At 39.7% G+C, this 21,200-nt stretch overlaps 2 protein-coding genes across 2 annotated transcripts; both read right to left on the bottom strand.

Moving 5' to 3' along the window:
* Positions 1-12: 12 nt before the first annotated feature.
* Positions 13-5,517, bottom strand: LOC124276969 (mucin-5B-like). The gene is made up of 6 exons (XM_046712621.1): positions 5,168-5,517; positions 4,793-4,878; positions 3,346-3,406; positions 1,362-1,556; positions 878-1,083; positions 13-317 (listed from the first exon to the last, which is right to left on the bottom strand). The coding sequence occupies exons 1-6, from the start codon at positions 5,207-5,209 to the stop codon at positions 35-37; spliced, it is 873 nt and encodes a 290-aa protein (XP_046568577.1). The 5' UTR covers positions 5,210-5,517; the 3' UTR covers positions 13-34.
* Positions 5,440-12,977, bottom strand: LOC124276937. The gene is made up of 7 exons (XM_046712596.1): positions 12,899-12,977; positions 12,413-12,604; positions 9,938-10,084; positions 9,277-9,288; positions 8,536-8,805; positions 6,173-6,291; positions 5,440-5,521 (listed from the first exon to the last, which is right to left on the bottom strand). The coding sequence occupies exons 3-7, from the start codon at positions 9,995-9,997 to the stop codon at positions 5,440-5,442; spliced, it is 543 nt and encodes a 180-aa protein (XP_046568552.1). The 5' UTR covers positions 9,998-10,084; positions 12,413-12,604; positions 12,899-12,977.
* Between the last annotated feature and the right edge of the window lie 8,223 nt (positions 12,978-21,200).

The raw sequence follows: 21,200 nt of genomic DNA, 5'->3' as shown, positions 1-21,200 counted from the left end.
ATTACACGAATGTTTGTAGGTTTAATAATCAGGTTTAGTATTCATAAAAAATGTAATAGTATACCCTTTTGATTCGTTTCACGAAGTGTTGTGCCATGCGTTTCTTTCTCTTTGATATGATGCAGTCTTTCGGCTTGATATCCTCAGCTCTGTCTGGAGATACACACGTCTCAGAGGCAGCCATGGCGGTACATGTTATTTGAGGATTTTGAGGATCTGTCTCTCGTTCGCACGTGCAGTATTGGAAAAGCGGTTTATAGGATGTCAATCCACCACTAATAACGTCAGGGTCAAACAAGTTGTCTTGGGTCGTTACTCTAGAACATGAAATAAACAATAGACAATTTGTATTACCTTTCGCGGTAACGTTTCGGCATTGTATCAGAATCAAAATATTTTACTGCCTGAAAAATATGAAGGAATGAAAACTGTATTCGTATGTTATGGAGGCTCATATCTATGTCATTGGAGGACAAATTGTTTTAACCATGTCATATATCATATTTTTCTCATGACATCTATATTGATATCCCGTAGTATTGTTTAATAAAAACCAACAAAATCCAAGGTATGAGAAAAATAACTGCCAAAGCGAAGTCCACGGTAGATTCAGACTCTGCCTTTAGCTTGTAATATGTTTATGAAGCATTTTAAAGTTGTGATGAAATCAGGTTGCGTGAAAATGTGAGCATATCCAGACCCTCGGTGGTACCTTCACAAACAGGATTCGTATGACATGTGGACATGTGCTATATATATAGCGTGCTCCGCTGAAGGCATTCTTGCATGGCAACACAACCATCAGTAACCTTGCATGGCAACACAACTATCAGTAACATCTATGAACAAAACAAATCCTCATTTTAATGTTTAATACCTCCACGATTCTGCGAAATCTTCGGTAGAATTAGCAACGGAACCGTCTCTCTTTATCAAGTCGTCATTTTGTGTGTTTGATATTTTACCACACATACCGCGGTTCTTTTCAACATCGTTAACAGAGGATGTAAGCTGAACATTCAGAAAATATGGAGCATATGTCTGAAGATCAACACGAACTGTATTTCCAGTAGGCAGACGAATCTGAAAGCATTAACAGATTGGACAAATACATTGTAACCTGACGAAGTTAGTGTGACAATTTTCGGCAAATGGATGACAATATTATTTATTTTTAAAGAAATCCTTACTCATTATGAGGTTACATCATTGTTTGGCATTAGATCACAAGTTAAACAGGCTTTAACGCAAATTATAACCAGCGGTCACCTATTTGTGGACATATCAAGACGATGAACATTCCGATAATATTACCCATGAATCCTGTCATATTCAGGGTGAATATTTGTAAACACACCAACCGTGTAACTAGTCCAGTCCCTCGTAACTTGCATCACCTCTCCCGAATCTCCACAAGCCGTAAAGCCGATGTGCCAGGTGAGGGACTCACAGTGACTGATCTCAAACACGGTCCTTCCTGTTCGGACTGCCACGCCACATGTACAGAAGGGACCATCACCCACTTCCGTGCCACAGTCTTCGGTTTGAATTTGTATCTGAATCGAGCAAGATAATGTAACACTCATGGCGCAAGGCGCATCTAAATACACGCGAAAAACCCTGTTCCATAATCACAATAAAAACGATATAACCATAGTCATAACATAAGAAAAACTATCTAAAGAGGGATTTCGACCATATGTCTGTTGACTCTTTCAGTCAATGAAAGCAAACTTTCCTACTTTCTTGGCCTTATGCCTCTGAAATTGTTACTGACACCTTCATTTGTTGAAAGTCATAAATGGTCCAATCCGAATGTGAGCTTCTGCATTCATACAAAGACAGTAGTTATAGTTCTGAAAATACTAACGATTCCGGAATCGCAGAATCGTCACCAACAAGTTTATGTTTGCGAAAGTGATCATGATGGGTGTCGGCCTTGCAATAATTTATTGCAGTAATGATTCGATCATGTATGGCATTACACACCACAATATATTACATATCGTTCTTTCATCTGTAATTGGTTATGACCCTCGCACTTTTGACGACTTAATACTTAATTGTATGTGGCTATGTCACAGCGAATAGTATTCGGCACGATATATACAGGAAACCGATCAAAATAATTACGCCTTTATATCAATTGCTCATTTTAAACCGTTTCTATTTCTATTACACTTGTCATTTGTTCTCACTGTACATTTTTTTCGAAAAAGAAAACGGTGACCGGTACATTCCAGACATATTGTCTCAGTCTCTCCGATTCTGTGGTTCCAGATTTATATGTTTCACAATTGTTATGCCTCTTATTACCTCCCCTATTCAGTTCATTTTGAAATTTTCAAGAGGAAAAGGATTCTACCCTGCATAACAATGCGTGCCGTCTTTCAACTTGAGATGTAATGTAAGACATAATGCAAGAGTTACATTCTTAACAATAACTCCGGTTCTCTTTCACTCAAGCACACCTCGGTACTGCGTCTCCGTCATTCGTAACTACTCGCCTCTTTCCGTGACCTACAAGAAGACTCGTACCCCTATCGTACGCCATTATTGCCAAAATCGTGGCAAACCAATGAAATCGCGCGTAGTAAAACGCATTTCGAAGCATGAAAATGGCGGCACCGTTGAAGTTTGAAACTTCGCTAAACTATGAAAAGCACAATTTAATCATAAACATTTAGCTAAAGGATCAGAAACTTTAAACAGTGAAACATATTTATAAAGGGAATGACTGCATTGCTGTTTTGCCCACGGGAAAGAGATATTCTAGGAGTTATGTTTCGAAATTCAGAGTTATCTTTCCTTGGTAATTGTACTAGACTATTTTCATCTCCATGCCCGGTTGCACTTAGACAGAGCCCAGTCGTAAACATTGCCACGAGAGGGGTACGAGACGCCATCCGGCTTGCCGGATATGACACGAGTAGTTAGAATGGCGTCTCCGTATAGCACACGTTCACTTAAAGCACACCACTGCCCCTAACTTAATAACCACTGCAATATTGTACACTTATATCACTGTTACACAATAAATGGCACAGTCACATAACAATTTACACGTTGAAACTACGCGGAATTGTGAACTAGATTGAATAAGATGTATGCTACTTCGTTGACTGCTATTTACCGTAAAGCATAATAATATGACAAAATGTCACCTCATAGTGTCCACCATTGCAATCAACTAGGAAATAGAAGCAACGTATTTATATACTTCTGTACTATGTTTTAATTAGTAACAGATCCATGCACTGGACTTTAGCATTTAGCTAAAATTGGTACGTTATGCCAATTAGTACGTTTGGCATAAATGACACTTAAGCTGCTTCTTGGACGAACCTCAATGTTGTCCTCGTATTTGTACAGTGTGTAAATGCCGGCATCATTCAGGTAAAAGAATCTGAAATGAAGGAGATGAAGAGGGGAATATCAGAAATGTCATGTTAAATAATATGTTATTGTGCTGTACAGTTTCGTTGGTATTTGTCCTCGTGCACTTTATCTGAGCATGTGATTTTTCAATGTATGTATGTATTTTGTATTTATGTACTTTATATGTATGTATATCTTCCCCGCTCGGAGCAAAGGAAAATATGACTTATCTTGCAGGGACCAGATATGGACCCAACGATTTCGCCAATATCAGGGTATCCAAAAAATGCACATACGAGGAATTATTGAGTGATAATGTTTGGTATACTACAACGCAAAAGTTATTGTTATTGACTTGAAGTGAGAAATGTGAATTAACAACTGATACTTTTATGATCATGTATATTGCAAAAAGAAACCACATAATGGTATTGGAAATTGCACATTTGAAACTTTCAAAACGAAATTCACACAATCAATAGCGTGTTCACCATGACCATTGATGCATGCTTGACGCCTGCGCCTTATAGAGCCAATCAAACCTCGCAAGAAGTCTTGCGGAATGCCATTCCATATCTGTGGAATATCTCATCTCCATTTCGTCCCGGACGTGTTCGACAGAGGATAGATCTGGGTTCGGCCATCAGCTCGCTGCAAGGGGAATATGGAGTTGTCAGCGAAGAGAACATGTCTCCACTCATGTATTTTCACGGCAGATGTTGTCTGCATCACTGAAGTCGTAGACATGATGACGTAATGTCAACGTTTGTCGTCTAGAAGAACGTCTAGCACGTTTCCCGTGAGCAGCCAGGCGCCGACGAATGGTCCTTGGCGATATCCTGTTGACACCAGGAACTGTTCGGGCTGTCAGTGTGGCTGGTTGGAATCTTTGGCGCAGATGGGTGGTTCGAATCCCACGATCGTTGTGGGGCGTTGTTACATGTGGATGGCCACTTCGGGGACGGTCTGCAACGACGGCGTTTTGTTGATAACGTCTCCACAAGCGGCATATGATGTTCCTGTGCACGTTAAAGTGCTGTGAAATGTTGCGCTGGGTGTCCCGGTTTCACGCATTCCAATGGTTCGCCACCTTTCATTTTCAGTTAGCAGTGGCATAGAGAATTGCAAGCAGATTCTTCCACATTTGAGTTTTTCGGACCCATCGACGTCTAAGCAATGATTTGGGTGACAATGATTCGAGGTTTAGAGCCACATTTTTATAGGGTAAGTCTTGTGCTTTTTTCCCAGGACAGGGTCCTGTTTGGTTTATGGATTAAGATTATTATGAAGAATATTAAAGTGCGTTATATTTTTTTTCTAATGTATATAAACAAATCTGTTGATCACACTAACTTTTGCCTTTGAGTATATTTGTCTGTGGAAACAATGTCTTTGAAGTAGAAACAACACTCACCTCCAAGTAAATGTTGATATGTAAGGATCATTTGTTGAGGAGCACCATCTTGTTTGAAACAGCGATGTATTCTTCACAAGCTGGAACTGTTGCAAAAATACTAAAATGCTGTTTACTTATGGATAAGCATCTGGTTATGTGTCAGCATTTGTAAACGGCATTAGGCAATCATATTATCTTTTTCCCGACTAAGAATAACCTAACCAGAAGCAAACCTACTGTCATGGAAAATATCTTCATCTTTCCGAAACCCAATGGCTTTTCATTTAAATCCATTTAGTTTCATTTTCACTGCCCACTTTTAACGAAATTCTAAGAATACATAATCCAAAGTTTGTAGTTAACATGTTTAATATCATTCTGAACGCATCATACCGTTATAAGTCCAATTTCATAGTCCTGCCAGAAGGGAAGCATGAGACTTGTCTTCGGAGTGTTCAGCTTCAGCTGTGTCGTAGCAGTGCTTTCTCCGTATGTAGGTGTAATTTTGCCAACTATAGTTACTGATGTGCCATAATGCCAGTGACTCGAGTTTATTTTGTCTATGCCACACGAATTTTGCACGACAGTAGCACTCTCACATTCCCCAGGATCTTGTACCCTCTGTATGTCAATGTCAAACAAACAAGGAGGGCCTGAATCTTTTATCACCGAGCCACATCCAAAAGGGACTGTGAGATGAAGATATACTGTACGTGTTTCTCCCTCAGCCAGAAAGTGGTCCCATGCCTGCAAAAATGTAACACATATTTACGTTTTGGAAAATAATGTTATTATAACGTTTTGTCATTGCATTGTATCTTGACACCTGCTTAGTGAAGGCAGCAGCTTCCTTCAACTTAAAGCATGTGACGCTCTGTGGAATGTTCGTAAAAAGAATATTGCTCGAAAATACGGAAGGATTGCCTTTTGGATAGCCTTTCCCGCTTGTTATACAGTCTCGTAGATTCGTTGTATCTCACTCAACAGATTGAAACATGTCTTCTATTTCCAGCTGAGATAGGTAAAACAGGGGATGACATTTGTAAATCATTCTATGACACCACATCAGCGTTATACCTAAGGCTTACGCTAAAACTGGTTGGCATCATTCCCTTGGGTTGTAACCACTAATGCACCGCCCCGTTAATGCATTATGAAACAGGTTGGTAAGAAAGACATAACTGTTGCCCATTGGGACACATGTTTCCCTCCCAAGAGTTATATTTCCAAATCAAGGAGGAGGTCCAGCAGTTTACATGTTCATACTGCTTCGTCAGATGACGAATATTTTTAAATTAAATCAAATTGATATTTGCCAGTACGAGCTAAAACAGAAATAATTAATGATACCAGTATGTGATGCTGCGTAAATTGTTTTGACTCTTACTACTGCAATACTTCCGTTTATTTCCAAAGTGACATACATGTATCTTCACTCCAACGAACTGGATCTCTGATAATCCTCCACTTGATGATGCCTGTCCTGGACCATAGAGTGCTTGGACACTACATTGCAACTGAAATATATATGAGATAATGAACATGGGGATTATAATTCAGAGTGATTGCAATTCAGACATGGACCACGTTGACACTGCGTCGTACTATTGAGCACACAATGCTAATGATGACAGCGTTGATTATCTCCCATAAAACTATACCGCCCGCTGACTGTAATATGTACAGGCAACGTTCATCCAGTTGATATAAACATTCAATACCCGTATGGTAAACATAGCTAGTGTGAAATATACTAGCCACATAAAGAAACTGTGCATTGTCAAAATATTATCCCAGTTGATAAGTACGATAACAATGTCAAAGGTACATATAAACTTTAATGGAGGGATCATGAGACCATAACAAGTCGGGAGAATTTCAATTGAAAAGTCAATCACAATGAGGGACAGGGGTGAAACGACCATGTCACAAGCTCAGTAACGGGTATGTCCACCATCGGCATCGAGAACAGCAGTGCATCGACGACGCATAGAGCCTATCAAACGTGCAAGGAAGGCTTGTGGGATGTCACGCCAGATTCTCTCAAGTTCTGTTGCAAGGTCAAGGACGTTTTCTTGCCGATGAGGGAGACGGCGTAGACGTCGATCCATCTCGTCCCAAACATGCTCTATCGGGGAGAGATCCGGTGAATTTGCAGGCCAAGGCAGTAAGTCAACGTTGTGGTGTTGCAAGAAATCCATAGCACTCCTTGTCGTATGAGGGCGGGCATTGTCCTGTTGGAATGTTAACCCAGGGCCATGACGTTGCAGAAAAGGAATTGCCACAGGTCGAAGAATCTGATCCCTGTAGCCCAGACCAGTTAAATTGCCCTGAACACTCACCAAAGGAGTTCTTTGGCGTGCTTTCCAAAGTGACAGTATTGTGTGGCATTCATTTGCTCTGTTTCTCTTTTCCGGAATGCACGTGCAACAACGTATTGCACGTCTCAAGGACGAACCCAATGACGTCACGGAACGTGGCACGTGCATGCATGTTAGATACATGTCACTAATCTCTGAGTTTAAATCCTTATGTGTCTACACAGGTTTGATAAATTTAGATTTTAAATTTTTGTAGGCACATATATGTGCCTAGTACATGTCATATGTTTTGTGCACATATCACTTTTGCCGAGCAAGCGTTGTTTCTGTGTTTCGGCGTCTGTGACGTCATTAAGCAATTAAACGTGATGTCAGTGACGTGGACCGTCACACTTGCTTTCCGTGTTCTACTGCACAAATGTACACAATAGAATGGACAATAAAGAAATTATTACAGTCGAGGAAGTGCGTCATGACTTATACGAAACTCGTGCAAAATTATGTAATACAAAATTTAAACTCATTTCGTTGAAGTCGTATGACACACTTGCTCGTGTAATAATTTTTATATCCTGATTTCCGTGCGTAAATTAACGCGTGATAAGTGGACACATTTGAATGGGAGGCCGTGCTTCCAATATGAGTTTGTTGGGTTTTCAAAGATGTTCAAAATACATCTTCATAATTATATAAATTGCAACAAACCCGTTATGCTTGATCACCCAACCCTAACAATGATATTAATCTTGATCACGTTGAACAGAGCATATTCACAGAAACATTTCGTTCAAAACTGTGATAAGAGTCACGTTTTTTATCTGTTATCTCAATCACTCAACCAGGTAGCAAGTGAGTAGGTGGGCGAAAACACATAGAGAGAAATAGGTGAGGTGAAGTGAAATTGGGTTCAACGTCGTATTTGAGAATACTTTGCTCATATGACGACATGCATGCGTGTGTATGTGTATGTGCGGCTGCTTGTACTAGCCCACACTGAAGCTGGTTTTATAGTGCTAGCCCACTGAGATACCATGCTGCAGTGAAGCATGAAAAACCCATTCGGACACATTATACTGACTCCGAGCCGACCAGCCCTTGATGTACCCATTAATGCCGAGCGCCATATAGAGAAATAGACAAATATATACAAATGTTTGGGTTTAATCACTAATTGTGTAACACTTTATGAAATCTTAAAACCTATATCACTAAAATCAATTTGATATACATATTGCACAGATCGAGTCGCTTTGCCTGGGTAACGATTGTATAATTGTAAAAGTGAACGAAAATGGTCAACTGTATTTATCAAGAGTCTGTTAGGATCTTTTATGATTATACCATGACAGAAATTTCCACAGCGGAGATGGCAAACACAGAAAACCATAGGGACAGTCTAATATATATTTGTATAGGTGTAAGTACAGAAACTGCACGTACATTAAATCCAGCCTTTGTGACCCCATTCTGTCTCAGCAGCTGCTCTGTCAACGTCGTGTTGGCGATGTAATCAAAGTCGTCAGAGTTCCATTCCGTGGGTTCAAACGTGTAAAATGGAGCTCCCTCGAGGTACCAGGTTGTTTTGTAGAACAGTCGTTCATTAGCACGGGTAAAGTTGCACCGGAACAATAACTCGCTCGAGTGAGGCTTGTCCAGCAGGTCGACGGTAACATATGGTGTTTCATTAAATTCCGGACGTTCTGTTAAATGATGAAATAAAGTCTATCACAACAGATGAAAGGTGAATGCAACACCAAACAGAGCCTCAGTAGAACTTGTTTGGAGGTTTGGATGAGGGGTCGTAATGAAAGTATACAGGAAGATGTCCTCAGAATATTTTTGAAATGAACCGAAAATACCCTATATGTTGTCAACAACCCAACTTATGATGATTTAGTATGCATTCATAATTTGCAATCAGATATTAATAGATTTCGAACATCGACATTTAAATAAATTGTAATAAGTGGTCTATGAGGCCATTCTACTTGTGCTCTTTAGAATAAAACCTGACATGCTTGTAGACGTCGAAACAGTAGTTAGCATTTCAAACATGCACAACTTTCTTTCCAAATTATAGGAACGTACCGTTATGTAATAGAATTTGTATTTAAATTCTCGCGTAACTCAACAAACACATTCATTCAGTGGACAAGACAAAGTGATATTATATCTTACTTTGAACCTCAGCGGCTGAAACAAGAAGAGAAAAGGTGAATCGTTCTTGACACCAAATTACACTTATACATTTGCATTGACAGTTTAAAGACCTCCACAGGCGGATCCAGAAATTTTCAAAGGTTTCGGGGTGGGGTGGGAAGCCTTACCTTGGCTCCGCCATTGCATTAACTTCAATGTGGTCTGTAGTTATTTTTTTTAGGGGGTCGAACACCACCCCTACCCCTACCCCCCTCTGGATCCACCACTGACCTCACTTCCACTCGCGTGGAATTACTGAATTATGAATCTTCCAATGTTTTATTTTTCTTGTTCAATGCCTTACTCAACAATAGTCCACCTAGCTGGCGTTGGTCGGTAAATTTAGTCGCGTCTGGACCAGACAATACAGTGAGCAACAGCATTATCATTAATCCACCCATTACGGATACGATGACTGGAATTGACCTGACCACCCGATCCCGTTAGTCGCCTATTACGACATGCATGGGTTACTATAGACCAATTCTAATCCGGATCATCAGGGCAGAATCGAATAAAACAGTGTGACTATTAAATATTAAATTAGTGTATCCGATCAGTCAGTTCGTCTGTCGTCATCGTGGTATCCGTAGACATTATGTTATGGCGTGTGAGATATACCCGTAGTTTGGACTATACCTACACAGACAATACACTGCTCGATTGGTTGGAGCTTGAAGTAAGTAGAAAATCTGAAATCCATCACATTGTTTGTGGTCTATTTCAAAGTCCAGCGAGCACGCGTCTGTAGGAGACTGGACACACATTGTTGATGTCGTGTTGGTTGAACCTGTAAAGTCAAAGCGGCAATACTACAGTTTTTCATATTTGTATTTTCACTTCTTTGAGTGGCATATTGGTGAATCAGGTAAAGAGCAGACATGCTTGACAACGATACAAGAATCTGTATCGAAACGTCGGATCACCTGAATAATGAAGTTGTTCATCCATAAAGTTTCTCCTTATCTTTGTATATTAAGCAAGATTTAGATGAAAAACATTACAAATATTACAGATCTTGTAAAAAGATTGTCTGTCGACATTTGGGTTTAAAAATCAACAATCAAAGCCACATAGACACTGAAATGAAACACAAGTCATACGCATGAAATGTTAATGCTAATTGATTTGAGAAATTCAGAGACACTTCTACATCATCTATATTAAATAATTGCTGTATCTCACTGTTTCTTATAATTAACCGCCACTTCAAACCCTTCATGTGATAACCCTATATATGTTTTTCGTCAAGGACTAATTTATATATTCCCGAAATAATCATGAACAATATAGCATTTATTACATTTTCCTATACTCTCAATAGTAATCGTGTAGAAAGCTCTGAATCGCATCACAATTCTGTCTGATTATTTTGTTGTTGTTTTTGTCAGGATCAAACCTGTGCTCGTGGATTTCACCAGAGTGATGAACGTATGAGACCTGCATCACTTCGACCTTTCCTTCTGACGACTTCAGTTTGGGTAAATGTTCGTCAACATTAAACAAACATAACCTCACCGCCAGTGAATACTTTCTATTTGCATCGATTTTATATCACGTCTGGTTTGAGAAATGACGTCTAACTGCGCAAACGCCCCCCAAACTTTTAATCAGGCTGCATTTCTCTCAGGTGAAATTTCTCTGTACAACATACACGTGGATTATTCAAAATGAACTTTCAGATAATGATATCTTTAGTCTCCTTGTATTTTGGCAATTCCAAGTCACCAATGAACATAGCTGTAGCAAACAATGTGGGTAATCCGATATAATTGCCCGATTTTACTTCATAGTAAATGCGGAAATCGAGTTTTCTATAAATTTCTAATTTATACACATTCTGTGTTTGTACTGATCAAAAACGCTAATAAACTGATACACTTTCAATTCAAAACAGTTTTACATGTAATAGAGCATATTTGTACTAGTTCAGTGCATAATTTCGAATTGCAGAATCGGAAAATCCATTCCATTTTCGTAGCACCCATTATCGAATTTAGCGAAGGGCCGACTGGTTTCCTAGAATCGGTTCGAGAGGCGTGTTCAGTAACAGTACCGCGATTGCTGAGATGGGTGAATTTCTTTGAAGGGGTAGGATTCATATAGCTTTTGAAAATAAACAGGGGCCGGGGGATATGTCATCTATTGATGACACGTTACCATCCGTCATAAAATAGAAGCATATATATATATATATATGACCATGTTTCCTCCGTTCGTCACAAGATCTTCATTTCCAGACGTGGTTAGACATGACGAAGACCTTTGATACGAAATTTGATCATCCAAAACTGTGTTCCACAGGAGATATCGCTTGTGTGAGATCAAGAAGATATAGGAGATATCGTTTTGACAGTAGATTTTGTTCAATTCAATGCATGAACCTGACGACATGTTATGACATCGCTATGAAATCTAATGAACTTGATGTACGTCACAATAGTGATTTTGGTGATATGACATCGCTGCACTGCAAATCTAATGTTGATTAATGAAAATATCCTCAGCAATTTCGGATTAAGTACCGATCCACTATATAGATATAGCAAGTCTCTAAAAGACGGAGGTATGGACATCGTGATCACTAATAGTAGCAATCTAAAAGACGGAGCTATCACATCGTGACAACTGATCTTCACGTCCTTTCTCACTAAATTTCCCAATTTACTCCGATGCCTCCAACGTTGCCTTTTTAAAGGCTTTTTTATGTCCATTTTCTGTTGAATTTTTGACTGAAAAGATTACGTTACTTTTTCATCTGACTTTTGCCTTGACATCCAATAAAAGAATATTTGTAACTGACACATATTGCCTTTCAATACTTGCAAAAAGCTTACTTTCGATAACCCAACAATATGTTTATACAAAATTCACAATAACAATATTATTTTAAAAATGAGTTACTATTATGTGTTATGGAAACAAATGAATTATTTGACAGACCAATGCTTACGCTTTGAAGCTGTGACCGAAAAATATCCTCTTTCTAATAAAACATGCCTCCGTCAGACGTGATATCCGTTACAAGCAGTACTCATCAAAGCGAAGATACGGGGAAATGCATATCGCATATTTCCAAAATGTATATACTGATATTTACAACATATACATCACTTACCATTCATCCATATTGGATACCATCCTCCGCATTTATAAAATCCAGGAGATTCGTCCACCAAGGTGTGCCTTGGGTCACCGTACCACCCTTCTATCAACTCGTAGTCATCGATGCTGGTTTCTCCATTACCAAGTTCGTAGCTGGGATCACGGCGGTCGGAATCAGGGAATGGTTTATAGTTCGTACACGGATCTGAGTTTCAAAGATGAAGTTCGATTCAGTTGCATTGACATTTAGACAATAGTTAAATTTAGTTTTCGAAAATTTCTCAATCTCCACGTTTTGTGTCAATGGTATAAATTATGTATTTTCATTTCATGATCAACGCCTTTTGCCTCTTTGCCTGCTCTAGTAAAACTGAAACCTCTGCAAATCAATAACACGTCATAAAGAGTCGATGTAAAGACAGACAATATTCGGAAAAAGGCTATTTTCATAAATATATTAAATGTTATGCCACACAATGACGATGTTTAAATACTTTACCTGTGGTCGCTCTGGTGACCACTGAGTAGAAAAGTACAGCGAAAAGGGGAACCAGCATCATTGTACTACTTCGGCTGAAATAAGAAATGAGTCATGACCTTCACAAACTATACATTCAACAATGTCATTAGTTATGGTTTTGTATAAACAACGTACCTTCTTCCACGGCGAAAACTTACAGACTCTTGTTGGTGTAGTAGCTACGTGGGCATATTTTAAGTCGAGCAATGACAGTGAGTGAGTGAGGTTTTACGCCGATTTTAGCAATATTCCAGCAATATCACGACGGAGGACACCAGAAATGGGCTTTACATATTGTAACAATATGGGACATCGAATCAGAGTTTTCAACGTGACAAGCGAACGCTTTTACCCCTAAGCTAGCCCACCGCCTCCCGAGGAAAGTCATGAAGCCGTCTAAAGGACAAAGAAGTCAATGAGATAAGACGGATTTGTAACACACAGGCTTATAGCGAGCGTCAGACATATGTATGGTTTCTTTTTTTATGTCAAAACGAATTAAGTAGGCTGCCAGACCGAAAACTCGTGGTCAAGGTTTCTGCTCAACCTCGTTATCTGCTTAAGCGCAGGTGAGGCATCCTCACTTACTCCAGTTCACAAACCATTGCTTCGTCATACAACCATTCAGTCCATCTGTATCTGGGAAACAATTATCTAAATCGGCTCAACAATGTACATCAGAAACAAATAGGAAACAAATTCAAACGGAACATACACAAATATCAAAGCGGCAAGTGTGAAGAGATGCGAATAATCAGATTCAACAGGTTTCAATCACTTCGTTAAAGATTGTTCAGATTTAGTCTGTCTTTATCAGAAAAAGTTCATAACACACCCGTGACTGTGTCAATTTGACCTTGCGGCTTCTGTGGTGACCCGACTTATTTGTAAGTGTTTAGCATATAAAACTGGCCGAGTTCGACACTCGTTTCATTTAACGTTCCTCCTAAAGCATTTACACTGTTTTGGTAGTCTGAATTTACTTGTAGTTCGCGTGAATATGGTATTTCCCCTTCCAAGGATGAGAAACCGCCTCCGTGGTGTAGTAGTTAGAGCATCCGCCGGGAGAGCGGAGGGTCGCGGGTTCGATTCCCGGCCGCGTCATACCGACAGACGTTTAACTCTTTCCAAGATATAACGTAAAAGGGGATGGGCATACGATGTCAATTTTATTACGATTGACAGATAAAAAATGACAAATTGTTCGAAAAATACACAAAATCCTCCCTTCTAGATAACAATTTAAAAACTATCGAGATAAAAGGTATACCCAGGGAGGTGGGTGGGTGTCCGTACGCGCCGGCTGCAGCCATGAGACTGACTTCTCTGTCCCATAGATAGATGAGTGCGCACGCAAGTGCATGCTTATGCGGTAGAGTGCTGTCTCCCGGTAGAGCATATGTCTGTCCATGGCCTGTGGGAGTTAATGTTTAATAATATAAATCATTACCCCTTGACTCTTTCCAAGATATAACATACTAGGTGTTGGGGATACGATGTCAATTATATTACGATTGACACATGAAAATTACATAAAATCCTCCCAACCCCCCAACACCTATTCAGTACATGTTGCTGCTATTATCATTGCTTTTAAAAATGTATCATGAATTCGGCTATCTGAAGAGACGTATCTTTCATAGGCATTTGGTTTCCAATCTCCATGAAGCTTGATGAGTATGGACGACACGCCTATCTTGTGAGCGAAGGTACAGCCCCTCGCCTGAATGAGTGGTCACTGTAGCTATCTGTCGGGTACCCACAGGCCACCCACACTGTCGTCAGTGCTGTTATGAAGCAGCTATAGGTTAGACCACTGATCTTACCATCACACATGAAAGAAAACAGATGATTTGTAGGCGGTATCTCGCCCTGGGTATCACATAGTGATAACAGGGTACAAAGGAGAACCCTGCCTCTGTCCGAACTGAATGGTCTTGGAGTGTCGGATGGTCACATAAACTGTAACAGCATTAACATTAACATCACGAATACACAATTGGCGATCAGGAGATATACTTTGTTTACCAGGTAGCAGTGTGGACTTCCTCATAAAGGTAAAGAAAGCCACCAAACATGCATTCCAACATGCGATGTTAAAAAGGATATATAAGTCGAGTTTGGATCTGATTTGTCGCAGAATGGTTGGCGTGTGTGTCTTAACTGACGCAGGTCTGCTCCCACTTGGCCCGTAAAACAGTCATATGGTTCAACAAGTTCATGTCATATCCAGCATTAAGTAACCATGACATATTGTCTTTAACGTGGAGCCGAGAGATTTTGTCACTGATTGTGTTACTCACACCCGGAATGTGTCTAGATGTTAAGTGAAAACCGTAAAATGCAGATAGACAAAATAAGTCTCTTAAAATCTAAATTGCTGCTGTCTGTACGCGCCGGCTGCAGCCGTGGGACTTACTACTCTCTCCCGTAGATAGAGGAGTTCGCAAGCACGCTCGTTCCGCACATGTATGCTTGCGCGGTAGAGTGCTGTCTCCCGGTAGAGCACCTGACTGTCCATGGCCTGTGGGAGTTAAACTTTAATAATATATATTATTACCCCTAAAATATGGTACCTCTTGGTCCGTGCCTGGCGCTCGGCATTAATGGGTACACCAAGGACAGGTCGGCTCGGAGTCTGTATAAGGTGTCTGAGTGGGGTATTCATGTTTAACTGCGGCATGATATCATCTCAGTAAGCTAGCACTATAAAACCAGATTAAGTCTGGGCTTGTACACGCAGCCACACATACACGCGGATGCACGTCGTCATATGAGCGAAATTGTAAGTAGACGTTAAACCCAATTTCACCTAACCTCCAATGCTCAGAAGGTGTCTTTATCTAAGTCGAAGAAGGGTTGTACAATACCTAGTGTGGCTCCCGTAAATGAGCCTCCTTTTGACATGTCAAAAATCTTTTTCTGTATCGGTTGAAATTAAAGTCTCTGTAAGGAGCTCCTTGTTAAGTCTGAGGAAAGTGTACAGCGGTACTACAATGTATGCGTGGTCCCCAACTCCAGTCGGCGCCATAGGGGACAAGCGCCATCTCCCGCTATTTTTGGCTCCCATTGTGGAAGACGGTTCTCTCTCACTCAAACACACGCACGCACGGACCCCTCCCCCAACCCCCTTCTACAAAATCGGCTTCACACATTGAACATATGTGGTTATTCGAACCTGAATGGTCGGACTGACGAGTGAAGGCTCTAAACACCAAGCTACCCAACCTCTCCTGGCAAGAGAAAGAACCGTGTCAAGGACAAAGTTCAAAGATTGGGTTGAAGCAGACTTTTGCCGGCAGCAGGGTTCGTCCCACACCCAACACCCTACAATACGGATAATTGGGTTGACATTAGAAAAAACATCACTGGCTGGAGGAGGGGTACTTCGTGGTGGATACGCATGCGCGGTAAGGGAGTTAAATCTGGATGGTGGTTGTGTCGTATTAGTAATAAAAATCCGAGGATTTTACATTGTAAAATATTCGTATAACACTGTTACAACTGTCATCTGATATTTTCACACGACAGTATTAAGGTCAGTTGTACGCCACGTCATCAATATTCGTGATAGCTAAAATCCAGACAAACAGTATGGCGAATAGTTTACGCCAACAGCTGATAACTATGTAATTTTTAAGTTCATGTCTCACAATGCTGATAAGAAAGTTTTTGTCAGGAAATGTTCAGAATTTGTTTACTTTTGTCCATCTTAATAAAAAGCGTCTTTAAACAAGTAACAGTTCCAGTAATGTTAAATGAAAAGTTAAAAAATGCTCTACATCACTGTTACTGAAGAAACACAAGCATATCTTTGTAATTCGTCAATTATAACTATTTCACTTGATCTGACGAAGTCGTCATAATTGCTTTTACTTGGTAACTTTTGAGGAAAATTTGTTGTAAAGTTTTAAGGATTGTGTCCGAAATGGGCTTCCATGGTTATTTTTTTCCCGAACAACACCCAACTTACTGGAGTCATGACATTTCAGCGTTACCAGTTACCAATGCTGAAACCGGTAGATCGGTGCTGTCATGAATGAAAACTATTTTTAGGGCTCATTTTCGTCTCGATGTTTTTGCATTAGTGCAGAGGCATAGAAAATACGTTTGCTAGGAAGCTTTGTATCAAAACTCTCCTTTGAAGCTCGTGATTTCCAATTCATGACCGCAGGAATACGAAGACGACTTCTCGTTTACAAACACGAATTCTGACATCACGACATTATGTGTAGCGACCGCGTGAACCCAGAAATGATAGGTGCGAGAACATATATGTCCGCGAATTTACATTACACCAGGATAACACCGACTTTACTTTGTATGTGATTTCTTCATTTATATGACTGGTGCTGAAAGTCAAAATTATTAAGTACTAAAGTATTAGTTGATCGACTTGAAGATTTTGGCTCCAGTTATAGTTCGAAGCCATGAACCCTGTCGTATGTTCTTCTATCTTGTACCATAATATACATAGTGAGGAGCATGCTGTTCGGGAACCACAACCGGTATGTCTGGAACCTGTAAATGTTTTAACGGTTCTGTTCTACCAGTAACAGTAAGTGTGAGCATAACGAGAGTTGTAAACATGAAATGGATGGTCCCTTTAAGGCCCGTTTCATGGTGCGACTTGTACATCTACATGCAGATTTAAAAAGCGTATTTAAATGAGTTGATGCGACTTGGAATTTCGCGATAGTCTCGTAGATTGCAAGCAAAGTGGCGTCATCAAGCGACAAGGAGAAGCTGGTGCTGACTGCCGTACATTTGGTAAGTGAAAAGAAAAAGGAAAAAAGAAAACCCAAATGCGTTTTGGTTAGGCAGTGGATACTACTTGTTGAGCGTCTCTCTTAGAATATTTTTAGTGTCCAACATTCCATAAATGTTCTTATGACAAATAATAGTTGATAAAATTCTCAGAGTCAGTCTTCATATTTCTTGGGCTCCATGTTTACAAAGGGACTGAACTCTTGTCGAACCCGGATGCAAATTTGAGCAGAGGAGCAAGCGGTTTGGTTCTGATGTAGATAAGATTGTTGAGCAAACTAAATCAATGGTAGATCAAGATGTAGTGGACCTAGTACAACCACTGCCATTTCAACAATTGTTTTGGTTAAGAAGGATGTTAAAATCTTAAGATTTTGTTTGGACCTAAGAATTTTACATGACCTGTTGTGTGACGAACGTTTCTCTTTAATGACTCCCAATGAGGCACTGATGAAATTTTTAAAATCTAAATTTTTCAGGGTTCTGATATGAACTATGCTTATACTCATATTGCTTTGGATGAAATATGCGCAAGATGGTATTTAGAGTTTTCAGATTGTATGTTTGATGTGGAATATATACCTAGGATAGATAACATTTCAAGTTACATTCTGCCGAGATTTCCCAAGAAAGAGTCTGGGGAATTACCAGTGTGTGTCTATCTGGTAACTAACTGATAAACAGTATGCTGTTATCAAGCGTGGAGTCCCCTGGATGTACCTCGGATATCTTCAGTACCATGGCAAACTATCCACTGTGACTTTGTCGGACCACTTTCTACACCATCGGAGTACAGGTTGTGAGTACGTGTTGTCATGTTTGGATGATGTGATACGCATGAAGTTTGCTTTTCCTGTACGACCAGCTACCTCTGCGTCAGCGATGTATGCACTTGGAAAACTGTTTTCCATCTTTGATCCACATACATTACATACTGATAATGGTTCAACTAAAGTAAAATGCTGAGGTAATATACTTCTCATCAAAAGTTTAGACTCACTAGTGTAAATGAAGCCACTTACTACAGGCAACTGTTCTAAACAAAATATGCCATACTGTTTAAAGGTACTGTTTACACATGAACTGATCTATTGTAAAACATATTCATAACGTTGAAAGATTGTTGTGATGAGTTCAGCTGCATAGTTGGTTCCCCATCGTTAGTGGAGAAATCAGTCTTCGATGTAACCATATATATATTCATAACATATAGTGAGTCATAACATATAAACTTTTGAAGAGAAGGATATGATGACCCTGCTGCTCTTCCTTGAGGCACATTGTCTTGCAAAGTACTAATCTGAGCAGGTATTCTTCACTTCCCGTTCAGAGGACAGTATCATGCTGTTGATCACTGGAATGTCGGTCCAGACTCGATTATTTACAGACCATCGCCATATAGCTGGAATATTGCTGAGTGCGGCGTCAAACTAACCTCACTCACTCACTCAGAGGACAGGAACATGGACCTGTCCCAATACCCTAGTTTGGTCTATTGTAGACCACACCTCGAAATACGATTTACGGGTCTGCGTACATCTAGTACTTGTGCCACGAAGGGTTGAAACAATTCTGATTACAGACTCTGACGTCGGAATCCATGTAAATATGTACCACTAACTCTGCCAAATCGTATATAACAATAAACGAACCCTCGATCACAGATGTCAATGAACTAAACTCTTAACACAAACAATGAACGTGAAATACTAATTAAGTAATAAAACATTATCTACTTAGAGACACCAGCAACTAAAGCATAACAGTCACGAACCGCCAATAAATCTCAACAACATTTATGGCACTGAACGGAGCAACGCAGAGTTTAACGCAAATAAAACTTAACTGATAGATACCACCATAGTACAACAGCCCCCATATTGTGCATTCAATCAGTACAAAAACATAATATATCGGTATCGATATTGATCTCTAAGATATCTTGTACATGAAGAAATGTTCTCTGTGAATTTCTTTGAATACGATGTCGATGTAATAGTTAAAACATATAAAACAAGCATTGTCACTTAGGTGACATAAACCGCCGCCGCAAATTGTCAAATCAAACTTAAAAAGTAACGAAGGTTTAAGATGAAGTTAAATGTCAACAAAAACATGACCAGTCAACCTCTCTTGATATCTTCTCTTTAGTTGTTCAAACACACAAATATTTTCAAGACTGACTTTGACCTTGACATCAATGCCATAGTGTATGGAATTTGCAAAAATGGTAAAAAGAAATTGCTTGTTAAAAAACATTCAAGGGAATTCTTGAAAGCCTATAAATCCAGTGAATTCAGGTTAACATGCTGCAATCTTCAAAGTGTCGCAGTGACCTTGAAAATATGAGGGCACCAAAACTCACTGGGCCCTGCGCATTCATTAGATGAAGCTGAGTGTCAAATATGAAAAAAAAAAATTCCAATGAATGGTTTTGCGATATCTTCCTGACTATCTTAACATGCAATTTAACATACTGAAAAATCTAAAAAGGGTCACTGTGACATTGAAAATTCTGTGAAGGTCACCAAAATCGACTGGGCACTATGCCTTCCCTAGATAACGCTTGGTGTTGAATATGAAGAAAATCCAGTGAGCGGTTCTTAAGATAGCTTAACATGCAGGTGAAGGTCACCAAAATTGACTGGACCCTGCGCCTCTCCTAGATAAAGCTCAGTGTTGAATACGAAAAACATCTAGTGAGCGGTTCTTGAGATATCTCGCTGACAAGAGTAAATCGTTAAAGTCCCCTTGTGACCTTGAAATGACCAAGGGACCTTTCTTATACTGTGATGAACCTTGGTATTAAATATGAACAGCATCTAGTCTACCGTTCTTAAGATATTCTAATTCGTACGTACGTACGTACGGACGGACGGAGCCTAATACTATATTCCCCGCTTCACGCTAAACTCGCGGCGGGGGATAATGAAGCATACCTTGACTCACGTTAGTGAATGTGTGAATGAGTTAAAATTTAAAGTCACGTCGGCAATATTTCAGCCATATCGTGTGACTAGATCAGATGTTAATGACAGGCAATGATACATGATAAATATTTGCTAATATATTTAGCTTAAGGTCTTCTTGGTGTAATTTTGATGATGTGACAAAGATTGTATACCTTACAATACAATTGTACTATGGGTCATGTGACATAAAATACGGAATAAACTTGGTTGGTTGGATCGATGGTTGGTTGGTTGATAAAAAGACTGTCGCCAAAGGATAGTAAAACAGGTAGGACATCTCAGTAAGAAATTTTAAATTAGCACGTTATCACTACAGAGACTAATACAATATAAACACGGGCTAATGATCGCCAGCAACTTAAGGGTAGAGCATCGTACCAGAGACCATGGGTACTTACAGTATACCTAAACTTAAACTGCTCGTAAAGCTAACCTATCAATATGTGTACAGATAGTATTAATACATATCTTATTATTAACAATGAATAGTTGAACAAGCTCACGAGTACATCAACATATATCTGAATAAATCACCTATAGAT

Source organism: Haliotis rubra, unplaced genomic scaffold, assembly GCF_003918875.1.
Source record: "Haliotis rubra isolate DU_JTF1 unplaced genomic scaffold, ASM391887v1 Scf216, whole genome shotgun sequence".
Classification (NCBI taxonomy): Eukaryota; Metazoa; Mollusca; class Gastropoda; order Lepetellida; family Haliotidae; genus Haliotis; species Haliotis rubra.
Note: the sequence above shows the minus strand (reverse complement) of the source record. Positions and strands in the feature narration are given on the sequence as shown.